Below are 22,235 nucleotides of genomic sequence, written 5' to 3' on the forward strand. Positions count from 1 at the left end.
GGTATTTCATTTAAAATAATAAAAATATTAGTACAAAAAAAATAAAAAAAAATAATCTTTTAAAATTTAAAAAAAAAAAATCTTTTTAAAAAATTAAAAAAAAAAAAAATCTTTTTAAAATGAAAAAAGTGGTATTTCATTTAAAATAATAAAAATATTAGTACAAAAAAAAAAAAAAAAACATTTTTTTTTTTTACAAAATAAAAAAAAATAATCTTTTAAAATTTAAAAAAAAAAATCTTTTTAAAAAATTAAATTCTTTTTAAAATGAAAAAAAAAAATCTATATATATAATAAAAAATAATAAAATATATTTAAAAAAAATAAAAAATAAATAATATTAAAAAAAAAATTAAATGAAAAAAAAAAAATTGAAAAAGAAAAGATAAAAAATAATTCTCGACGTGGCCCATCGTCGCAATAGTGTCTTGAGTATCCAGACCCAGTATACAGCTATCATTAGACTAGAGCGACCAGAAACATTTTGTGGCCCATTGTTGCAGTAGTATCTCGATTATTATGTGTGGGATCTATGAAGAACGTATAAACTCGAACGACAAGAAACGAGTCTGTAGTTATCTCACGTCAACATAATTGTAGATACTTCAATTTTGATTAGCTAAGCACTAAAATAAATCTAATATTATCTATTATCCAATCAAATACTAAAATTTGAATTTTATCTTAGTAAAACAGGCCCCAGACGAAGTCCACGTAGGCTATCATGCTCTATTATGTCTTTTAAATTGATGTTGTCCGCCATCGCACTTTCGCACCTCTTACCCCTTACTGTGGTCGTAGCGGGGGACTAGCGATGACCTCAGGGAGAGCAGGGGTTTCACAAAAACTGAAGCTAAAATCACTAACATAGATTTTAAAATCAAAGTGAAATTTTAAATTTATGCGTTTCACGAAGATCAATTGTAACTTAAAATTTAATTTTAATAGATTTTAGTTAAAATTACTTGTGCCTTGATGTGAGGTAACTATAGACTGGTTTCTTGTCGCTCGAGTCTATACCATACGTTCTTCATAGATCCCACACAGGATAATCTGAACGACAGACCCACGATGTTTGACAGGTCACCCTACTCCTTGTCACGTACAACCGGGGATTCGAAATCACGCCAGTTGACTCAATGACTGGCTTTATGATATGACAGGCTTTATGATACAGCGCGCACGTGCTAACCATTCGCGCCCCCCCCCCCCCCCCCCCCCCCCGGCTACTTAGTAGTAGTAGGCCTATACTTCGAGGATTAGTTTCAAAGTTGTTAACTACTTTTGAAATTCGACCTCAGGGAGACCAAGTGTTTTAAAAACATTACATAAGCCTTTTGAGGGGAGAATAGGCCTTGCGCACTAGTAGGCTGAATGGTGTCATTAAAGTCAATGACTTCATACGTCATTATGTATGTAGGCCTAGTTCTAGTTAGACTGGATAAACTAGTCTAAATGACGCTAGGCTTCTATAGTCTATTAATTATACATTTCTATTGACTTGCATATGTATAAATACATATATCCAAGTCCATAGACGTCATGGGTGGAAAAATTGTGTTTCACGTGTTGATGTCTGTTTACCCTTTTCCTTTCGGAAGGGGAGATAACTACAAACTCGTTTCTTGTCGCTCGGGTTATGCCACATAGGATAATCGAGACACTATAGCAACAATGGGCCACAAGGTATTTCTGGTCACTCGAGTCGAATGATAGCTGTCGTAGGCTGATTTTATACTGAGTCTGGATAATCAAGACACTATTACGACGATGGGCCACATGCAGAATTCTTTTTTTGATTTTTTCTATTTCACTTATTTTTTTTTTTTAATTAAAATGTTATTTTTTTTTATAGATTTTTTTTAATCTTAAAAATTTTATTAATTTTTTTATATGGATTTTTTTTATTTTAAAAAGATTTTTTTTTTTCTTAAATTTTAAAAAGATTTTTTTTTCTTTTTAATTTAAAAAGATTTTTTTTTCTTTTTAATTTAAAAAGGTTTTCTTTTCTTTTTAATTTAAAAAGATTTTTTTTTTCTTTTTAATTTAAAAAGATTTTTTTTTTCTTTTTAATTTAAAAAGATTTTTTTTTTTTAAATTTTAAAAAGATTTTTTTTTTATTTTGTAAAACAAAAGAAAAAAAAATGTTACTTTTTTTTTACTTTTATTTTTTATGATTTTAAATGAAATACAAAAAATAACCCCAAAAACGCTATTGCGACCGTGGGCCACCATAGACAAGACAGAAAATAGGCATTGCACCGAATAAACAAATATCAAATCAAGTGAATGGATCCGGTTGATAATACACATGGAGGGGCCCGCATACTATGGAATAAGTTACACTGTATATGATTGGATGAATTCCGCAAAATGGCGCGTGTAGCAGTCATTTCGGCTAATGAGAAAGCATATTATAAACTGTAAGACAATCGCTAATATTCAACCGCGAACCTGAATAATCAATTTTTTCATTGGCTAAAATTATAATTCATGTCATTATTATTCAAGTATTACCCAATCATATCTTGTGTAATAAATAACGCACGCCTTACAAAATGGTGAGCTATGCCGGGACATAGGTAAATTCGCGTACCGGTCGGCCTAATTTATTGATGTTCAAGGAAATAATAGTGGCCCCGTTCGCTCGTTTCTGGAGTTTAACAAACGAACGAACAAACGGGACCACTATTATTTCCTTGAACATCAATAAATAAATTAGGCCGACCGGTACGCGAATTTACTTATCTCGACTCGACTTTGGTGGTTATTCCCAGCACTTTCACGTTCCATGATATTATCGAAACCATCTATAACTCAACAAGCGAATCAAATTATAACTGGAATGTTTCCATTGTATTTTAACACAAGAATACGGAAAATTTATATCAAAATATGGTTATTTCATTTTTTAAAAAGTTATTAAATTTATTTAATTAAATATTATCTGTGTTTTTATTCTAACCAATAATATAACTAGATTATTTATAATATTATTAAAAATGGTACACAACCCTCAGACTATATAGGTATTATGCCAGACCACTTTGTGTTTTGAAACCCACTTTGTGTTGTGTTTACCGCACTACCGCACATGATTGCCAGAGTGGTGGCAGGAGAAACAAGGAATCAATTCAACACGGCCTAAGCTGGTCTCTCCAACAAATGATCTCATCTAACATACATTTGTCTATTTATATAAATCAGTTACTTAGAAAGTGTTGACATAAACATATAATTATTGAAGGATTAAGACTTAAGGCATATGTCTAAAAAAACAGAGAAAATATTGATATAAATAGTCCTTTCTAAACTAGGATAGGGCTCTTGTATATTAAAGGATACTTTTATATATTATAGGGAACTAAATATATTACAACTTTATAATACAGGAAACGAATGATGTTATAACTTTTATATTACAAGAAACTAATAATGATGTTATAACTTTTATATATTTCAGGAAACTAATGATGTGATAACCTTTCATCAATGTCTTGTATGTGAAGAGATTTTTCCATGTTATGATGATTTAGAACAACACAATAAAATACATGTTAAAGAAGAGAAAACTGATGATGTAGATGGATATTGTCATATTAAAGATGAGAAAACTGATGATGTAGATGAATATTGCCATGTACAGTTTAAAGAAGAGACAACTGAAGATATTGAAACTGTTTATCAGTGTAATTTATCTGAAGAGGAGTTTAAGTCTGAGACTGATGTAGAAAAATGCAGTGAAATAGATGCCAAAGTACATGTTAAGACCATAGGAAATATTTTACAACAATTTCAAAATGGTGATAAGATTCAAGAAAAGACAGGTTTTAAAAAACCCTTTAAATGTAATGTTTGTGGTAAATCATTGAGCTCCAGTAGATGTGTTCAGAGACACATGAGAATTCATACAGGAGGAACACCTTTTAAATGTGATGTTTGTGGTAAATCATTTACTCAGAATAGTAGTCTAAAGAAACACACAAGAACTCATACATTAGTAAAACCTTATACATGTGATGTTTGTGGTAAATCATTTACTCAGAGTAGTAGTCTAAAGAAACACACAAGAACTCATACTTTAGTAAAACCTTATACATGTGATGTTTGTGGTAAATCATTCAGTTTCCGTGGTAACCTTCATGTGCACATGAGAATTCATACCGGTGATAAACCTCATAAGTGTGAGTTTTGTGGTAAACCTTGTCGTACTAGTGGCGCTCTACAGAGCCACATGAAAATTCATACTGGAAAGAAGCCTTTTAAATGTGATGTTTGTAGTAAATCATTCGGTTTTCAGGGTAGCCTTCACATGCACATGCACATGCACATGAAAACTCACACAGGCGAGAAACCTTATACCTGTGAATTTTGTGGTAAATCATTTAGCACCATTGGTGTTCTACAAATACATATGAGAATTCATACAGGAGATAAGCGTTTTAAATGTGATGTTTGTGATAAATCATTTAGTTGTAGCGCTGGTCTATTGCAGCACGCGATAACTCATAAAGCCGGAAAACCATATAAATGTGATGTTTGTGGTAAATCATTTAAACGGAAAACTAGTTTTGGTCTTCACATGAAAATTCATAATGGACAAAGAGCTTTTAAATGTGATGTTTGTGGTAATTCATTTACAAAAACTTCTAATCTACAAAGACATTTGATAACTCACACAGAAAGAAAACCTTTTAAATGTGATGTTTGTTTTAAATCATATATTGAGAAAACTAGTTTGGTTCTTCACATGAAAATTCACACTGGTGAAAAAGTTTTTAAGTGTGAGGTTTGTGGTAAATCATTTACAAGAACTTTTAATCTACAAAGACACTTGATAACTCATACAGGTAGAAAACCTTTTAAATGTGATGTTTGTTTTAAATCATTTATTGAGAAAACTAGTTTGGTTCTTCACATGAAAATTCACTCTGGACAAAAAGCTTTCAAATGTGATTTTTGTGGTAAATCATTTACCAGAACTTTTAATCTACAAAGACACATAAAAAATCACTCAAAAATATGATTTTATTAGAATAAATAATAATCATTTAAAAACGATTGGCAGTTAATGTGATTTAATTAAAAAATGGATAATTCTCCAAACAGCCCTAACTTACATGTAGCTCAGAATGGAGTAATGTGACTGAAATTTTCAACATATTCCCTTTTCATTGTCTATTTGGTAACAATTATAGCAAGAACTTGTCAACTCTTGCATAATGCATCTTTAATTATTTGTATTTCACTGTATGCAATAACTGATTGTTTTACTAATATCCCGGTTGGAGCTGACATGCCATAAAACCACATTTCATTTCATACTAATGTAACATGTAGCTAAATATAGAAATTACATGTATTGGTGTGTAGTGGCATGAAATAATACTTAAATTAATTTACATAAAGAATAAATGATCATGAATTTACATAAAGAATAAATGATCATGAATTTAATTACATGTATGTACATGTAGTATATACATGTACATAAATAAAACGTATTATAAAAGTTGTAGTACTACATGTACATTAGGGCGAGATTTGTGCAAAAGAACACATCTATAATAATATTACATGGCCTTGACTAATTATTCTCCATTGTCAAAATGTAAGCTAAGGTATGAGTTTATTTGAAACGCAAATTAAATTGTTTATGAAATATTGTGAGGATAACAGAACATGGGGTCTAAGGCCACAGATAAATTCTGTTGTTTAGAACACGAATGGCTAGAAAATTCCTATTGCATCATTTGGCCTAGTAACCAATCATTATAATTAATTACGTCATGTTTGACCAATTAGATAATTGAAAGCAGAAACCCAAGGGTAGGAAATCATCAGAGCTCTGGATGTTCATTAGACACCAGGCAGATTCTAAGAGAGGAGAGACTGTTGGGGTTCAAGGGACACCATCTGGTTTCAGAATGCCCTGTTAAGTTGTAGGAGAGCCATATGATGTCGTGGGATCTGTCACTGTCAGTAAACTCATTCTGTGAAATAGTGGGGTTGAGAGAGTAAAGGATGTCTTTATTTTTAATCTATGCTTGTAACCTATGTATCCAGTGCTTGACATAAAAATATAGAAACAAACTGTTTCATTGTTATTTACATGTGTAACCATAATCTGCGCAACCTGCAAAATTCACAACGTGGGATGTCAGAGTGACATTTAAAGATACGTCCTAACCAGTAGAGAGTTACAAATATAACCAGAGACAATACTAAACGATCACAAGGCTAATAAAGTATGTAGCAGAGAAGAGAGTACATGTATGTGTCACATGTTGAATGTGGGAAGTTTTTGACAGGTGGTCTTTCCACATAACACTGCATATCCCTCATAGCACAACATATAGTGTATGCCTGTGTTCATTAGCCCAGTCAGAGAGAGAGCGAGAGAGAGAAATGGGGTTTAAAGTCCACTCAACACAAACTAGGTGATTTTGGGACTAACATGGTTCAATTTTATTTCCATAATTTGCTTGCACGTAGGTGTCTTTAGCAGTGGGAGGAAACTGGAGGACCCGAAGAAAACCCATGAGGTTGGACAGGCGAATCGAAACCACTCCAGTTAACTCAATGACAGACTTTATGATACAGCGCACACGTGCTAACCATTCAGCCATCCAACCCCCCTAGCCTAGTCAGAGCAGAACAATAGAGGGTTAAATCCTTTATCATTTCCGCATTTATTATTTTAAAGATGGATTATATACATGTACTGTAAGAGCTAAATTTGCCTAATGCAGGTCCTTATTTTGGGCTTCAAATGCTATATAAATTCTGTTCCCTACAATTCTTATGAGTGACCTAGCATGATCCATGGCCAAAGTAGAGTGACCCACTAAATTTATGAGTAATCTAACATGATCCATTACACTCGGCAAACCTCAGCAGATTCCAGTACCCTACATCTATATACATGTATGACGAAGGCCGTCATTGGAACTACTTTCAAGTTATCTTGATGTGGTAACTGATCTATAGATTAATACACATGTTGGTCATTTACAATTTTCATGGCCATAAACATACATTATATTTGTTTCCCAAATTAGGTAATAATGCCCACCGTTATTCAGGGTATGGTGAATGTCTGTCTATTCCATACTTGGAATTTAACTGTTATCAGTCTATGATGTAAGTAATTAGAATGTTGGCATCTATAAAAAGAGCAAAACCAGGGCTCGAATGATCCGACACCAGACACCGTTTGGGTTCTTTAGACAACTATTTGATTCTCAGACCACCATTTGATTTTGGGAGAGCCAGGATGTAGAGGTTTCCAAAAGCTAACTACATGTATCTCTCTCTCTCTGCGAAGTGGATTGGGGTTGAGGAAAAGTCATGTTAATTTTAAGTGTTGTAATGTAGACTATTGTTTAACTGCTTTGGCTTTGACATGAAAACCTATGCCAAAAAGTTGTTCCTTTTACAACATTAAGATAGATTTTTAAAACAGTAGCCTGTTCAGAGGCACGGGGCAAACCACTAGACGATCAGAGGCCAAATGGTAGTGTTACAGGTGTAATTGTACAATATGATACGAGCCCATTAGGAGCACAGGAAGACCATTGGCAGCCCATGAGCACAGTATGGGCTCAGATTGGGTCCTGGGAAACCGCTTACTAGGAGTTTATAGGCGCCAATAGAAGCAGGGTCTGGGAAAGCTTGGAGGCCGAGAAACAAAAGGGGGGTCCCTAATTTTCAGTTGCGTTTCAGATTTTTTATGGCATTTTTCGGTATATGATACAGACATTTGTAATGTTTCAGTGGGTAGCGATTGGCCTTTTAATTCAAAAACGTTATGGTTTTAAATTAAAAATGACAATTTGGTATTTAGAATGGCACATTATGAAATATCGATACATATTATCGTGGAATGAGTAGAAATAATGGTGGATATTGGTAGATCGTGCTACCGCGTTTCAGTTGATAATCGAGCGTCCCCAATAACACCCGCAATTATGAACCATTCATGTCGGTTTAGTCCATGTCCATAATTAATATTTACATCACACCGGAAGTGTTTGATTGTGTGTTTGCGTTGACGATTAGAATATCGAACCTTCTCTACAATAATGGTGAGATAATTTTATTAATCAATTGAATTCGCCATTCTGAATAGTAAGGTGGTGCACAGAGGCCCACCTGTTCAAACAGTAAATGTGATCACCCCGAGAGATAAATGACACAGATCGGATGCACGACCATGACTGTAACAACAAGACTCGGACCTAACTTCTATCCGTATTTGCATACACGATTCCCAACTATGCAATGTCTTTTGAAGCTTTGATTTGACTTGCCCTGTACTGTAGTTTAATGGTCGCGTGTCTAGCAGACCAGGTGATTTTATATATTTTGTAGTGTTCTGGTGGATTTGTCGATGGTAGATTTTAATAGCACTTATTTAAACTTTCTTCATCTGACCGATCACGTCAGTACAGCAATTCCTAAACCTGAACATACAGGGTGAGTGTAATCAGACCTGCGTTCAGAGCTGAACTACGACTTGGCCTGCTCTCGGAGCATTATTTTTTTTTTTTAACAATTTGTAATGTCAGGCAATCTAACCAGTGTCGATTCACTCAGATATGTTTTTTCTTCAATCTCTTCATTTTGATTTGCATAAATACTCCACACAAAAACAATATCATAACCACTTGTTTCCAATATTTACATTATTTTTGGCTATTAACATTTTGTCACTGACTCCATGTGCTGACGTCGCACAAAAAGCTAACCAACCTCTTAACTCTTGTATCCTTCCACCTCAAAATCATAAATATTCACCCAAAAATGGCACAAAATGTAGTTTTCAAACCCTTTTCTTCGATTCTACACCAAAAAGTCAACAAAGATCGCCATGCAAAAGGGAGAGGAAGAAAAAAACTAAAAATAACTTTTGCCCTTGTTTCGATGCCCTATTCTTTCTCCCCTCAGCATTTACTAGAAAACAGTAATACTACTTTTATTCAGCAACATGGAAATGTTGACGTTCATAACGTTGGTCTGCCAATCATTCCACAATTGCTTGTGAACACTCTACAGACTACATTTATCGTGTGATTGTTTTCAAATTTATTCCTTTGCTGGCTCCCCAGTCACATGGATATCAAAGGGAATGATCAAGCAGACTCGACTGCCAAGTCTGCTTTAGATCTTCCCATATCCGGATTTTTAACACCATATACCGATTTTAAATCATCCATAAATAAATTTATATTTGATCGCTGGCAACGGTCTTGGGATCTTGCAGACACAAATAAACTTCATCACATCAAGCCTCTCTTAGGAGACTGGCCAAGCTCCTATCGCACGAGCGGAGAGATGAAGTTGTCTTGTGTCGCTCTCGCATAGGTCAATACTTTTTTAACACATATTTTCATCTTAAAGCGAGAGCCTCAACCAGAATGTGAACACTGTCATGTTCCTTTGACAGTTAAGCACATTCTGATTGAGTGCAAGCATCTCAAAGAAATTAGATCCGAATACTTCCGTTGTCAATCATTACAGAATTTATTTGCCCGACCGGATCTATATTGTAAAGCGTTAGATTTTTTTAAAGGAGACACATTTTTATAGAAAGTTTTAATTTGTATATATACTGTTTTTGACATTTTATTTTTTAAACATTTGATATACATAAAATAATATTTTTTAATTTTAATAGGGTTAACTGTGATAATTGTTTTTATTTATGTATATTAATATTTTGTGATTTCATTTAATGTGTCTTGTAAATATCACCATATGTCTGGCGCAATATAGCCCGGTTGGAGCTGACGTGCAATAAAACCACATTTCATTTCATTTCAAATTTATTCATGTTGTTAACATGAGTGAGATGAAGAAGCATATTTGCCTATTTAATTTCAATAATTTCCAGGAATTTCATTTGTAGTTATAACTCTTGTTTCACTTTGTTGAACCATGTGAACGATAAAAGTTTTCATCCTATCTGTATGAATTTTATATGCATAACAAAGAAGTCTATTGAATTTCAGCAATTTCTGTTAATTACATTTCACTTTGTTCAACCATGTGAATGCTCAAACAACAAAAGTTATCATCCAATCTGTATGAAATTTATATGCATTACTTAAATTACAAAAAAGAAAAAGCCTGTTGAATTTCAACAATTTCTGTAAATTGCTTACAGAACCTTTTGAACCCTCACTGACGAAAATTATAATCTGATCTGTATGAAATGCCCCCATTTACCTACAAAAGAATAAATATGTCGGCCACTCAGACGATGTAGCTGGAGTGTGCATATGTATTGTTACCTGGCAGCCTCTCTTTTATAGATTATAAGAAACTAATGATATTTTAACTTTTACATATTACAGGAAACCAAAGATCTTAAAATATTTCATCAGTGTGTCGTATGTGATGAAATTTTCCAAGAATATGATGATTTAAAAGTACATAATAAAACACATGTTAAAGATGAGAAAAATGATGATGTAGATGAATATTGTCGTGTCAAAGAAGAGAAAGCTGATGATGTAGATGAATATTGTCGTGTTAAAAATGAGAAATCTGATCATGTAGATGAATCTTGTCAAACTGATATTGAAACTGTTTATCAGTGTAATTTGTGTGATGAAGAATTTGAATCTGACACTGATTTAGAAAAACACTGTGAAATACATGTCAAAGGGGAGACTATAGGAAATATTTTACAACAATTTAAAGAGGATGATAAGATTCAAGATAAAATGTGTTTTAAAAAACCTTTTATATGTGAATTTTGTGGTAAATCATTTAATAAGCAAAGTCAGTTTCAGATACATGTGAGAATTCATACAGGCGAGAGACCTTTTAAATGTGATGTTTGTAGTAAATCATTTATTCAGAAAGGATATATTGAAAGACACATGAAAACTCATACTGCAGAAAGACTTTATAAATGTGATGTTTGTCGTAAATCATTCAGTGATCGGGGTATCCTTAACAGGCACATAACAATTCATACAGGTAACAAACCTTATAAATGTGATGTCTGTGGTAAATCATTTAGCAACAGTTATTATGTACAGATACACATGAGAATTCATACTGGCGAGAGACCTTATAAATGTGATGTTTGTAGTAAATCATTCAGCCGAGGTAATACTCTACAGCAACACATCAAAGTTCATACAAGAGAAAAACTTTTTACATGTGATGTTTGTGGGAAATCATTCAGTGATCGGGGCACCCTTAACAGGCACTTGAGAATTCATTCAGGAGAGAAGCCTTTTAAATGTGATGTTTGTAATAAATCATTCAGTTTTCAAGGCAGCCTTCACAGGCACTTAAAAACTCACACAGGCGAAAAATCCTATAAGTGTGATTTTTGTGGTAAACGTTTTAGTACCAGTTCTGATGTACAGAGACACATGAAATCACATACAGGCGAGAAGCGTTTTAAATGTAATATTTGTGGTAAATTATATACTCAGAATAGCAGTCTAAAGAAACACATGATATCTCATAAAGGAGGAGGGGGGTTGGATGGCTGAATGGTTAGCGTGCGCACGCCGTATCATAAAGTCGGTCATTGAGTCAACTGGCTTGGTTTCGAATCCCCGGTTGTACGTGACAAGGAGTAGGGTCGCCCGTCCAACCTCATAAAGGAGGAAAACCATATTGTGATGTTTGTGGTAATTCATTTAAAGGGCCACATATCAAAACCCTCAAGAAGAAATGTCTGAAAGCCCTCAACATTTTGAGAGTCTTATCAAACACTGACTGGGGAGCAGACCGTAAGGTCTTGCTCATATTATATCGAGCTTTAATAAGATCTAAACTCGATTATGGGTGTATTGTGTATGGGTCTGCCATTGACTTTAAATTGATACAGAGTGTTTGAGGTCATGAGACGAAGAATCGTATTAATTTTCAACGATTTCCGATAATTACTGCCAAAGTTATGGCCCTTGAACACTTTTAAAAACCTTGTGACCCTCTAGAAGCTAAAGTTATCATCCGATTGACTTCAGATTCATACACAGAGTGTAAGGTCTTGAGACAAACAAGTATATTAATTTTCAACGAATTTTTATGACTTGAACAGCTAAATCCATGATGTTAAAAGTTTCCTATACTAAACGTTAGCATGGGGCAAAACTTTATAAAAACCAAACAAATTCTAATGGTTTTCTGATATTTACTTAATGAGTTGTTACTCTTAATCAGATTTTAATGTATTATAAATGTTTCATTACCGAAAAAAGTAAAAATATGTGACAACTCTTGTTGACTGCCCGGACGAGTTAGCTGCTATGGGCGTATGTTTCGTTGCCTGGCAACCTATCTTTGTATTTAATATTTATATGCATAAAAGTTGTATTTTATTTTTAATTTTACTAACTGTGATATTGTTTTTATTTATGCATATAATGTTTTTCTGTGATATAATTTAGCCTGTCTTGTAATATTCACCATATGTTTGGCGCAATATAGCCCGGTTAGAGCTGACGTGCCATAAAACCACATTTCATTTCATTTCATTTAAAGGGAAGACTTGTCAATGTGATATTTGTGGTAAATCATTTACCCAAAAATCTAATCTACCAAGACACATCAAAATTCACGAAAACACCGACTCAAAGCATAAAAATTTAGAGAGATAAATTGTGTTTAACGTCAACTTGACATAAACTTGTGCATATGGAAATGGGGGGTTGGATGGCCGAATGGTTAGCGCGCTGCATCATAAAGTCTATTATTGAGTCAACTGGCGTGGTTTCGATTCCCTGGTTGCATGTGACAAGGAGTAGGGTTGCATGTCCAACCTTGTGGGTTTTCTTCGGGTCCTCCCACTGCTGAAGACCCCTACGCACAAGCGAATTACGAAATAAAATTGAACCATATGTTAGTCCCAAAATGACCAGGTTTGTGTCAAGTGGACGTTAAATCAAATTTTACAAATGAGGCAAAATGTTGTTTATTAGAAATTTAATGTCCAATAAATTACATGATATTATGGACAGGTTGATTTAAATAAAATTATTTACATATAAAGGAGTAACAAAAAAAGAAAAGTCCATGTATATATAAAAAAAGAAAGAGTCATCAATGCATATAGAAAAAAAAACCTTTGGGAAAAAGAATCTGCTCACCTTATGTGGAAATATGTAAAGGCATTAAATATGTTACTGGACATCAAAGAACTTAAATTAAATGGTGAAAATCATCTTATAAATGTAGATAGATGCATTATTCAAGAGTTAAATCTGCCTATTACATGTATTTCTTTAGGCCTTAAATTAGACATTTACATGTATTAACTTCACACAGCCATAATCAACTCTCTAGGCCATTAGATGTTCATAATTTTTAAAGGATTTAAAAATAATTAGCATTAAATGTTTTAATTAAAAACTGGAAAAAGGTAGCAATGACAATTGAGACTCCACTATTCTACAAACAGCCCAAACTTAGCTCAGAATGAAGTAATGTGTTCAGTTAAACTTAAATTTAGGGAAGGTTTGATTCAGCTTGCATTTTGTTCACAGGTGATCTTTCATTGTTACATGTATTACTATTTTATCCTATTGTTAGTGTGTTTACTGTTATATATCACAAAATGCAACATACATGTAAGAAATTCTACTGTCATCCTTGGATTCTTTTTAATAAAACACATTTTGTCACCAAATCTGGTTTTTGATTTTGTTATTTCATCCAGAATGGACATACCATTTGCTTATTCTACCTGCAGAGTGGACATAAACTTGGCTTATTTTATCCACAAAGTGGACGTACCCTTGGCTTATTTTACCCACAGAGTGGACGTACCCCTGGCTTATTTTACCCACAGAGTGGGCGCACCCCTTGCTTGTTCTACCCATAGAGTGGATGTACCCTTGCTTTACCCTTATCCAAAAAGTGGACATACCCTTGGCTTATTTTACCCACAGAGTGGACACACCCTTGACTTTTTTTACTCACCGAGTTGATGTACCCTTGACGTATTTTACCCACAGAGTGGGCACACCCTTGGCTAATTCTACCCACAGTGTGGACATACATGTACCCTTGATTTATTTTACCCACAGAGTAGACGTACCCTTAGCTTATTTCACCCACAGAGTGGGCATACCCTTTGCTTATTCTACCCACATAGTGGACATACCCTTGGCTTATTTTACCCATAGAGCGGAAGTACCCTTGAATTATTCTACCCACAGATTGGACATACCCTTGGCTTATTCTACCCACAGAATGCGCATACCCTTTACTTATTTTAACCACAAAGTGAACGTACTCTTGGCCTATTCTACCCACAGAGTGGGCGTACCCTTTGTTTATTCTACCAACAAACTTTATCTTGAAAAGTGATGAAATAATAAGAAAGTGCAACACAGAATGTACATATAGCTTCATAACATATGGGGGCCGCATTGACTGGATACACTGTAACCGGTGTATCATTTAATCTTGTGTATCTAGCACTAATTTCTTTCACATTCGTTTAATATCAAATCTTTGTTTAAAAATTTGTAAAAACTGTTTAAAATCACCATAAATCGTTTAATTTGTAATTCTGTCCAGTTTAAAGCTGACCATTCAATTTTGATAATGAGTGTCCAATTTACAAAGTGTTTAATTTCTCAATCGCTGTTAAAAAAAATAAACAACCCAATTTATTATTGATGTATAATGATTAATTTTTGAACAGTGCTCAGGGAATTAAATACTTGGGCACTCATTATCAAAATTAATCAATCTGCTTTAAACTGGACACAATAATACAAAATAAAAACAATGTTGTTCTTTATTTTAAAAAAATAACAACTATGTACAAGATGATTTTGGGGTTATTTTAAATGATTTTTACTAATTGTTAAATAAAGATTTGATTGATATTAAACAAATGTGAAAGAAATTAGTGCTACATACCTAAGATTAAATGATACCTGAGTTACAGTGATAGCTGTCACTTGTATCCTATAAACATCGGGAGCCACAGTGGTGCAGTAAGTAAGACACCTGCTGGCCAACCTAGAGGTCCTGTGTCTGATCCCAATGTTGGCCAATAAAGTTTGTGATTTTCCGGTGTGGTTGTCAAGGTACAACATATAGTCATTTGAATAGTATGAAAAACCAAGGTCCCGTGTGCATATTGACAATGCACATAAAAGAACCCTAGGCAGTTGGAATCCGAAATAAACAATAGGCTGTAGCGCCGCTGTCCAGAAAAGATTTATCTCATAGCACATTGTATGGAGTATGCCCGTTTTCATTAGCCCAGTCGGAGCAGAACAGTAGGACGTTAAAACCTGTTTCATTTCTGTTTTTATTTTCAAGATGCAGTTATTGCAAGTCTTTATTTCAGTTTTCAATGTATATATAAATTCTGTTCCCTACAATTCTTATGTGTGACCTAGCGTTATTCATGACCAACCTCGAGTGATCCAATATATTTATGTGTGGCCTAGCGTGACCCATTATCCACCTAGAATGTCCACTATTTTTAAGTGTAACCATGAGTGCCCCACAATCTGTATGTAAGGCCTCTGACCCATGACTCACCTAACAATGTGACCCACCAAGAGTTCCCTACAATTTTTATACGTGGCCTACCTCGACCCATGACCCACTTACAGTGCCCCACAATTTTCATGCGTTGCCTAGCTTGGCCTATGGCCCACCTTCAATGCCCTACAAGTACAAGTCTTATGTTTGACCTAGCATGATCCATCACCAACCTAGAGTGTCAGATTATATTTATGTGCGGCCTAGCCTGACCCATTACCCACCTAGAGTGACCACCATTTATATTCGTGACCTAGAGTTTCCCATTATTTTTATTTGTGACCTAGAGTGCCACACAGTTTTCAAAAGGGGCCTAGCTTGACCCATGACTCGCCTACAGTGCCCCACATGTCTTATGCATGACCCAGTGTGAGCCATGACCAGCAACGAGTGTTCACCATTTTTATGCCTGACCAAGAGTTCTTGACAAGTGTCCCTGAACCACTTCTCCGGACCCCAGTGAAATTGATGGGTCCCAACAGGTGTTCAGTTTGTTCAATGGATTAACCCTGGGATCCATCTGTGTGACCAGCGGTGCTACATGAAGAGCATAAGAGCATGGGAAGTCCATTGGAAGCCCATGAGCACAGTGAGAGCTCAGATCAGGTCCTGGGAGGCCTTACTGGGTGTTCGGTGGTAATACAAGTAGGGTCTGGGAAAGCTTGGAGACTGCGAACCCAATGGAGTCCCTAATTTTTCAGTAACTTTTCAGATTTTGTTTAGTATTATTTGGTATATAGTACAGTCGTTTCGAAATCTTATTTTGAGGGGTCTTTAATATATTACGGTTTTAAATGAAAAATGACAATTTGTATGAAGAATGATATATAATCAAATATCGTTATATATTTTTTATGGAATAAGTAGAAATAATGGTAGATATGGGTGAAATTTGGGTAAATCGTGCTACCGTGTGTCAGTTGATAGTCGAGCATCCCCAATAACACCAGCGGTTATGAACCGTTCGTGTCGGTTTAGTCCATGTCCATACTAAAAATATTCTACACACCGGAAGTGTTCGATTCTGCCTTTGTGTTGACGATTAGAACATTAAGCCTTCTCTTGTAAAAATGGTGAGATAACTTTATTAATTCACCGAATTCGCCATTCTAGAAGGCAGGGTGGTGCACGAAGGCCTACCTGTTCATACAGTTAGGATGGTCACCTCGATAGATAAATGACACTGATTAGATTTACTTTGTATAAATCTTTAATGAGATGCATGACGGCAACTAGATAACAAACCTTAATCTCTCAACCCTCCGTGTTTCGAGATAAGACATGAGCCCATTACCTATAACGTTGCAGCTCCGGGAGCGATTCACACCCGTCATTTTTAAACAAAATTGACAATAGTTTTAATTAAAACAACGATTGATTATTGTTATTTATTTATAATATTTCTACAACACTCAACTACAATTAAGCATATAATCCTACCTGAAACGGGTACAAATCGTCGTTTTTAAAATCGAGGCGTTAAGCCGTTACTAAGACTGCCATCTTTTTAAACGATACGCTGTCATCATGAAGGCGGGGCTAAATATAAGGCTTTTATAACAGCCAATCAAAAGGACAATCGAAAGCACAGTAACTATGAATGGATTTCGATGGCGGTGAAATGTCAGACAAAAACAACGCTTCATTAATTTAAACGTGAATATTTGGAGTTAGGCGACAGTTGTGCCACTACATTGGCTTCTGTAAGTTTAATTAATCATAATATCATAAACTTATCTATTTTAAAGATATTACATGCATTAATAAAGAAATTGAGTTTGCCACTTGGAACTAAAGGCATCCAATCGTAGCTAAAAACAAACACATCAGTATATCTCAACGTTTTTAGCTACGTTCTCGTAGCTAGACGGCAACTAGAAATTGTTCCACTACTGATGTCTTCCGCCTTACTCCAGCCACAGTAGTGGCTCGTCCTACAGAGTTCCTTTGCGCAGGTTTTTTAGTGAAATCACTACAAAAAGGTTTCTGGCCTATAGCTCCCTTAATTTACACATAAACTGACCCAAAACAGTACTGCACCTAGCTTAACATATAATAAATCAATTCCTATTGAAATAAAGGTGAAGCCTTACCGCATAATTATATGATTTGATGAAACACAACAGCTACGCGAAATTTCAACTGGCTGGTGTCATGGCGGCTTGTGTAATACGTCATTACAATATGCAAATGTAGAACGCATAACTACAAAGAAAAACTGTTCAGTAACTATTTTAGTGGTCCAGTCTTCACTATTTGTCATAGAATTACTTATTCCAATACAAATTGCAATGATATGTGTTGACAATTGTGCTTTTGAACCTATTTGAACTTGCGTAAGGATTCTTTGACTGTATCAATTGTAACGTTAAACACACAGTTTAACATTACAAGTATAGTAACTAGACGGCAACTAGCGACGAGCAGCTTTTTTTAAATATAAATATTTTTCCAGAACTTTGGTATTTCCCGAAGGCCGGACATCTCAGAATTGTATAACAACACCAAGTTTATCAAAATCAGAGTTAATGTCCGTTTACTAACGCAAACTGGGAGACCCCTTTTTAACGAGATTGGCCATTGGCTTCAATTTACAACCTCACTCCATATCTCAGAAACAAAAATTATATTTATTTAATACTTTAATATAGATCTCAATATCTGCAAACAATCTGAACAAAATATCAAAATATTTTGGGTGACGAAGGAGGGGAAATATTGTTTTTACGTCAAATGTCCTTAGTTTTTTCGACAACCCTCTTCGCTATGGTTCATTTAATTGGTCGATCTTTAAGTTATTTTAGCAGGATTCTTATTTTGAACCAATCAACGATTATTTTGATAAGACGGTAATAATTCTTTGTTGTCATAAAATCAGCTTTAAATCATAATAATAGTGAAATATTGATTTAGAAATTAGAGAATCTAAACGTTTAAGCTCTGTTTAATATCTCTTATTGTAGAGGGGTTGGGTGGCCGAATGGTTTAATGTGTGTGTGTTGGATCACATGGTCTGTCATTGAGTCAAGTGCTGTGGTTTTTATTCTCCAAGGAATCTACCAATCTTTTGGGTTTTTCCTGGTTCACCTGTACCCCTGTACGCAATTGAACTATTGAAATAAATTGAAACATGACGTAGATTGTTTAATTAGTATTAAAGGAAATACTTTGGTTCTCAATCTCCCAAGGGAGAATACTTTCGGTCATCTCTCTCACAGTTATCAGTTATAGTTCTTGGGAAAGATACTTAGGCATTTTGATTGTACAAAATGACAGATCGACAGTAAAATGTTGCCATCATTGTGGAATAACAAATTAACAATCTATTATCCAGTGCCGTTCGTGATTGGATAGTGTTTCCCAGGGTTTGTACATGTACTTGATAGACAGGTCTAGTGTTCAGTTCCTCTTTTCTTCATTTGCTTAATAGAGTTAGTTTTTATTTTTTTAAAGATAAAAACATGTGACGTGGCCCATTTTTGATGCCATAGCGGTTTCTGAGAACCAGAATTTTTTTTTTGTAGCCTAATTGTGTTATGATTTTAATATATTACAGGAAACTCAAGATCTTAAAACATTTCACCAGTGCATTTTATGTGATGAAATTTTCCAAGAATATGATGATTTAAAAGTACATAATAAAATACATGTTAAAGATGAGAAAACTGTTGATGTAGAGGAATATGGTCATGTTAAAGAAAATAACCCTGATGATATGGATGGATATTGTCATGTTAAAGAAGAGAAAACTGATGATGTAGATGAATATTGCCATGTACAGTTTAAAGAAGAGAAAACTGAAGATATTGAAACTGTTTATCAGTGTAAATTGTGTGATGGGGAATTTAAATCTGAGACCGATTTAGAAAAACACTGTGAAATACATGTCAAAGTACTTAACTTAGAGGAGACTATAGGAAATATTTTACAACAATTTAAAGAAGACGATAAGATTCAAGATAAGATGGGTTTAAAAAAAACTTTTAAATGTGATTTTTGTGGTAAATCATTTAATACGCAAAGTCAGTTTCAGACACATGTGAGAATTCATACAGGCGAGAGACCATTTAAATGTGATGTTTGTGGTAAATCATTTATTCAGAAAGGATATATTGAAAGACACATGAAAGTTCATACCGGTGAAAAACTTCATACATGTGATGTTTGTGGTAAATCATTCAGTGATCGGGGTACCCTTCACGTTCACATAAAAACACACACAGGCGATAAACCTCATAAATGTGATGTTTGTGGTAAATCATTTAGTACCAGTGGACATTTACAGCAACACAGGAGAACTCATACAGGCGAGAAGCCATATAAATGTGATGTTTGTGATAAATCATTTAGTCGTAGCGGTAGTCTACAGCAACATATGATAACTCATTCAGGAGGAAAACCGTATAAATGTGATGTTTGTGGTAATTCATTTAAACGGAAGACTTGTCTTGTTATACACATGAATATACACACCGGAGAAAACGCTTTTAAATGTGATATTTGTGGGAAATCATTCACCCAAAATTGTAATCTACAAACTCACATAAAAATTCACGCAAAAATATGATTTATTAGTATTAATGATAATATTTATATAGCACATTCTTCACTTTTATTAAAACACCTTTTCGAGACGCATGTTTAGAGAAAGATATGGTATCCGCTTGACTCTATCAAAGCCATTTTCAGAGGACCCCAGATAACCCATGAGGTTGGACAGTAGACAGAGCCACAGTGGCTCAGTGCATAAGATGCTGGCTCACTAGCCTGGAGGTTGCGGGTTAAATCCCTGTGTTCGCTGAGAAAGTTCATCAGTGGTGCAGGACGGAGGGCCTGGCAAGGATAGCTGTCTAATTGTTTGGTTGGTTTAAAAAAAAACCAAGGTACTGCAAACTGCGTATACTTTGTCGTGTGCGTAAAAAATCCCCTGGCAGTTGGAATTTGATAAAAGAGTAGTCCGCAGTGCCCCAGCCTGAGTCAAAATTTCCTCATGGCACACTGTATGGCTTATACCTGTATTCTTTGGCCCAGTCGGAGCAGAACAGTAGCATGTTAAACTTCATTTCATTACATTAGAAATTCAAGTCTACTCCTTTTCACACACTGTTAAATAGACAGAAATAGAAATCGGGTTTAACATCCACTCACACAAACTTGGTGATTTTGGAACTAACATAATTTGGTACATTTTATTTAAATAATTCGCTTGCACATAGAGGAGTCTTAAACAATGAGGGGAAACCAGAAGTCTATTCAACCCCCTCTTCATTGTAATTACTTTTTATTCTACATGTACATGTACATGTATAATCTTAACTAAAGAAATATTGTTGTCTTGTCATGCTTTGATTCGTTTTAATAAAACACATTTTGTCACAAAAGCTGTTTTTTAATTTTTTGCTTATTATGCTCACAAAGTGAAAATGATAAAATATTTAGAAAGCAGTTGTTTAGTGGCTGACTTGCTGGTAATGGTTTGCTATAAACATTGTCTAACCTGCAAAAGCAGTTATTATATGTGGCTTGCCGAATTAACTAATTAAAAAATAACTGAGAGAGAAATTGGTGTTTAATGTCCACTAGGTCATATGGTTCAATTTTATTTCAATAATTCGCTTACGCGTTGGGATTTTTAGCTGTGAAAGGACCTGGAGAAAACCCATGTGGCTGGACAGGCAACCCTACTCCTTATCACATGGATGTGCTAGCAGGAGAATCGAAATCATGCCACTTGACTCAATGACGGACCTTGTGATTTCATGTACATGCATTAAACCACTAGACCTGGAACTAATAACGAGATAGCAACCCAATATCTTCGGGGAGCCACGGTAGCCAAGTGGGTTGGCTAGCCCACAGGTCGAGTGTTTGATCCCTGCATTGACTGAGAAAGTATATACACAGGTTACAATTCTATGGAATACAATTACTGCTTGATAATGACTAGAGAAACCTAGTCGAAATGTCGCTCAGTAATAAGCAGTAATTGTATTCCATAGAATTGTGACCTGTATATTCCAGTTCAATTACGAAATGCCATTGAAACAATCTATCAGACTGAGAAAGTATATGTGGATTTTCCAACTTGGTTGCCTCTTGTCAGTGGTGCAGGAAAGAAGGCCTGACAAGAACAGCTGTCTAGTTGTTCGGATGATACGAAAAACCAAGGTCCTGCATACACATTGGTGTGCACATAAAAGATCCCCTGGCAGTTGTAGTAGGCAGTAGTCTCACAGTCTGGCCAAAATTTCCCTCAATGCAGATTATATGGCTTGTAAGGCTTCTTCTGTGGTTTCATCCATGGTTTCATCACACAAATTTGACAGCATCATCGGATGTTCTGGATAAAGTATTTCTGGAATGAACTGGGTGTTAAAAGCTTGTGTGACTGACAAACATATCGGTTTATCCTCTTTTTATACGCCCATATTGAAATGTATATTGTCGTCGCCCCATCTGTCCATCGCTTTGTCCGTTGGTCCGTCCACAATTGCTTGTGGATGCTCGTGAGGTTAAAGTTGATTTATACACAGTGTTTAAGGTCATGAAACGAAGAAGCCTATTGATTTTCAGCGATTTCCGATAATTATTGCCAGAGTTATGGTCCTCAATAACTTCAAAAAATCTTTAGGACGCTCTAGAGGCTAAAGATAATATGCGATTGACTTTAAATTTATATACAGTGTTTAAGGTCATGA

General features: G+C 34.8%; 2 protein-coding genes across 2 annotated transcripts; both read left to right on the plus strand.

Moving 5' to 3' along the window:
- Nucleotides 1-10,377: 10,377 nt before the first annotated feature.
- LOC126819530 (zinc finger protein 892-like) lies at nt 10,378-12,027 on the plus strand. The gene has a single exon (XM_050547661.2). The coding sequence runs from the start codon at nt 10,731-10,733 to the stop codon at nt 11,514-11,516; it is 786 nt and encodes a 261-aa protein (XP_050403618.2). The 5' UTR covers nt 10,378-10,730; the 3' UTR covers nt 11,517-12,027.
- A 4,520-nt stretch (nt 12,028-16,547) lies between these two features.
- Nucleotides 16,548-20,906, plus strand: LOC126819542 (zinc finger protein 239). Its single transcript, XM_050547675.1, has 2 exons — nt 16,548-16,610; nt 19,094-20,906. Exons 1-2 carry the CDS (start codon nt 16,608-16,610, stop codon nt 20,102-20,104), a joined length of 1,014 nt encoding a protein of 337 aa, XP_050403632.1. The 5' UTR covers nt 16,548-16,607; the 3' UTR covers nt 20,105-20,906.
- The last annotated feature ends 1,329 nt before the right edge of the window (nt 20,907-22,235 follow it).

This window comes from Patella vulgata, chromosome 4 (genome assembly GCF_932274485.2).
Source record: "Patella vulgata chromosome 4, xgPatVulg1.2, whole genome shotgun sequence".
In the NCBI taxonomy this organism is placed as follows: Eukaryota; Metazoa; Mollusca; class Gastropoda; family Patellidae; genus Patella; species Patella vulgata.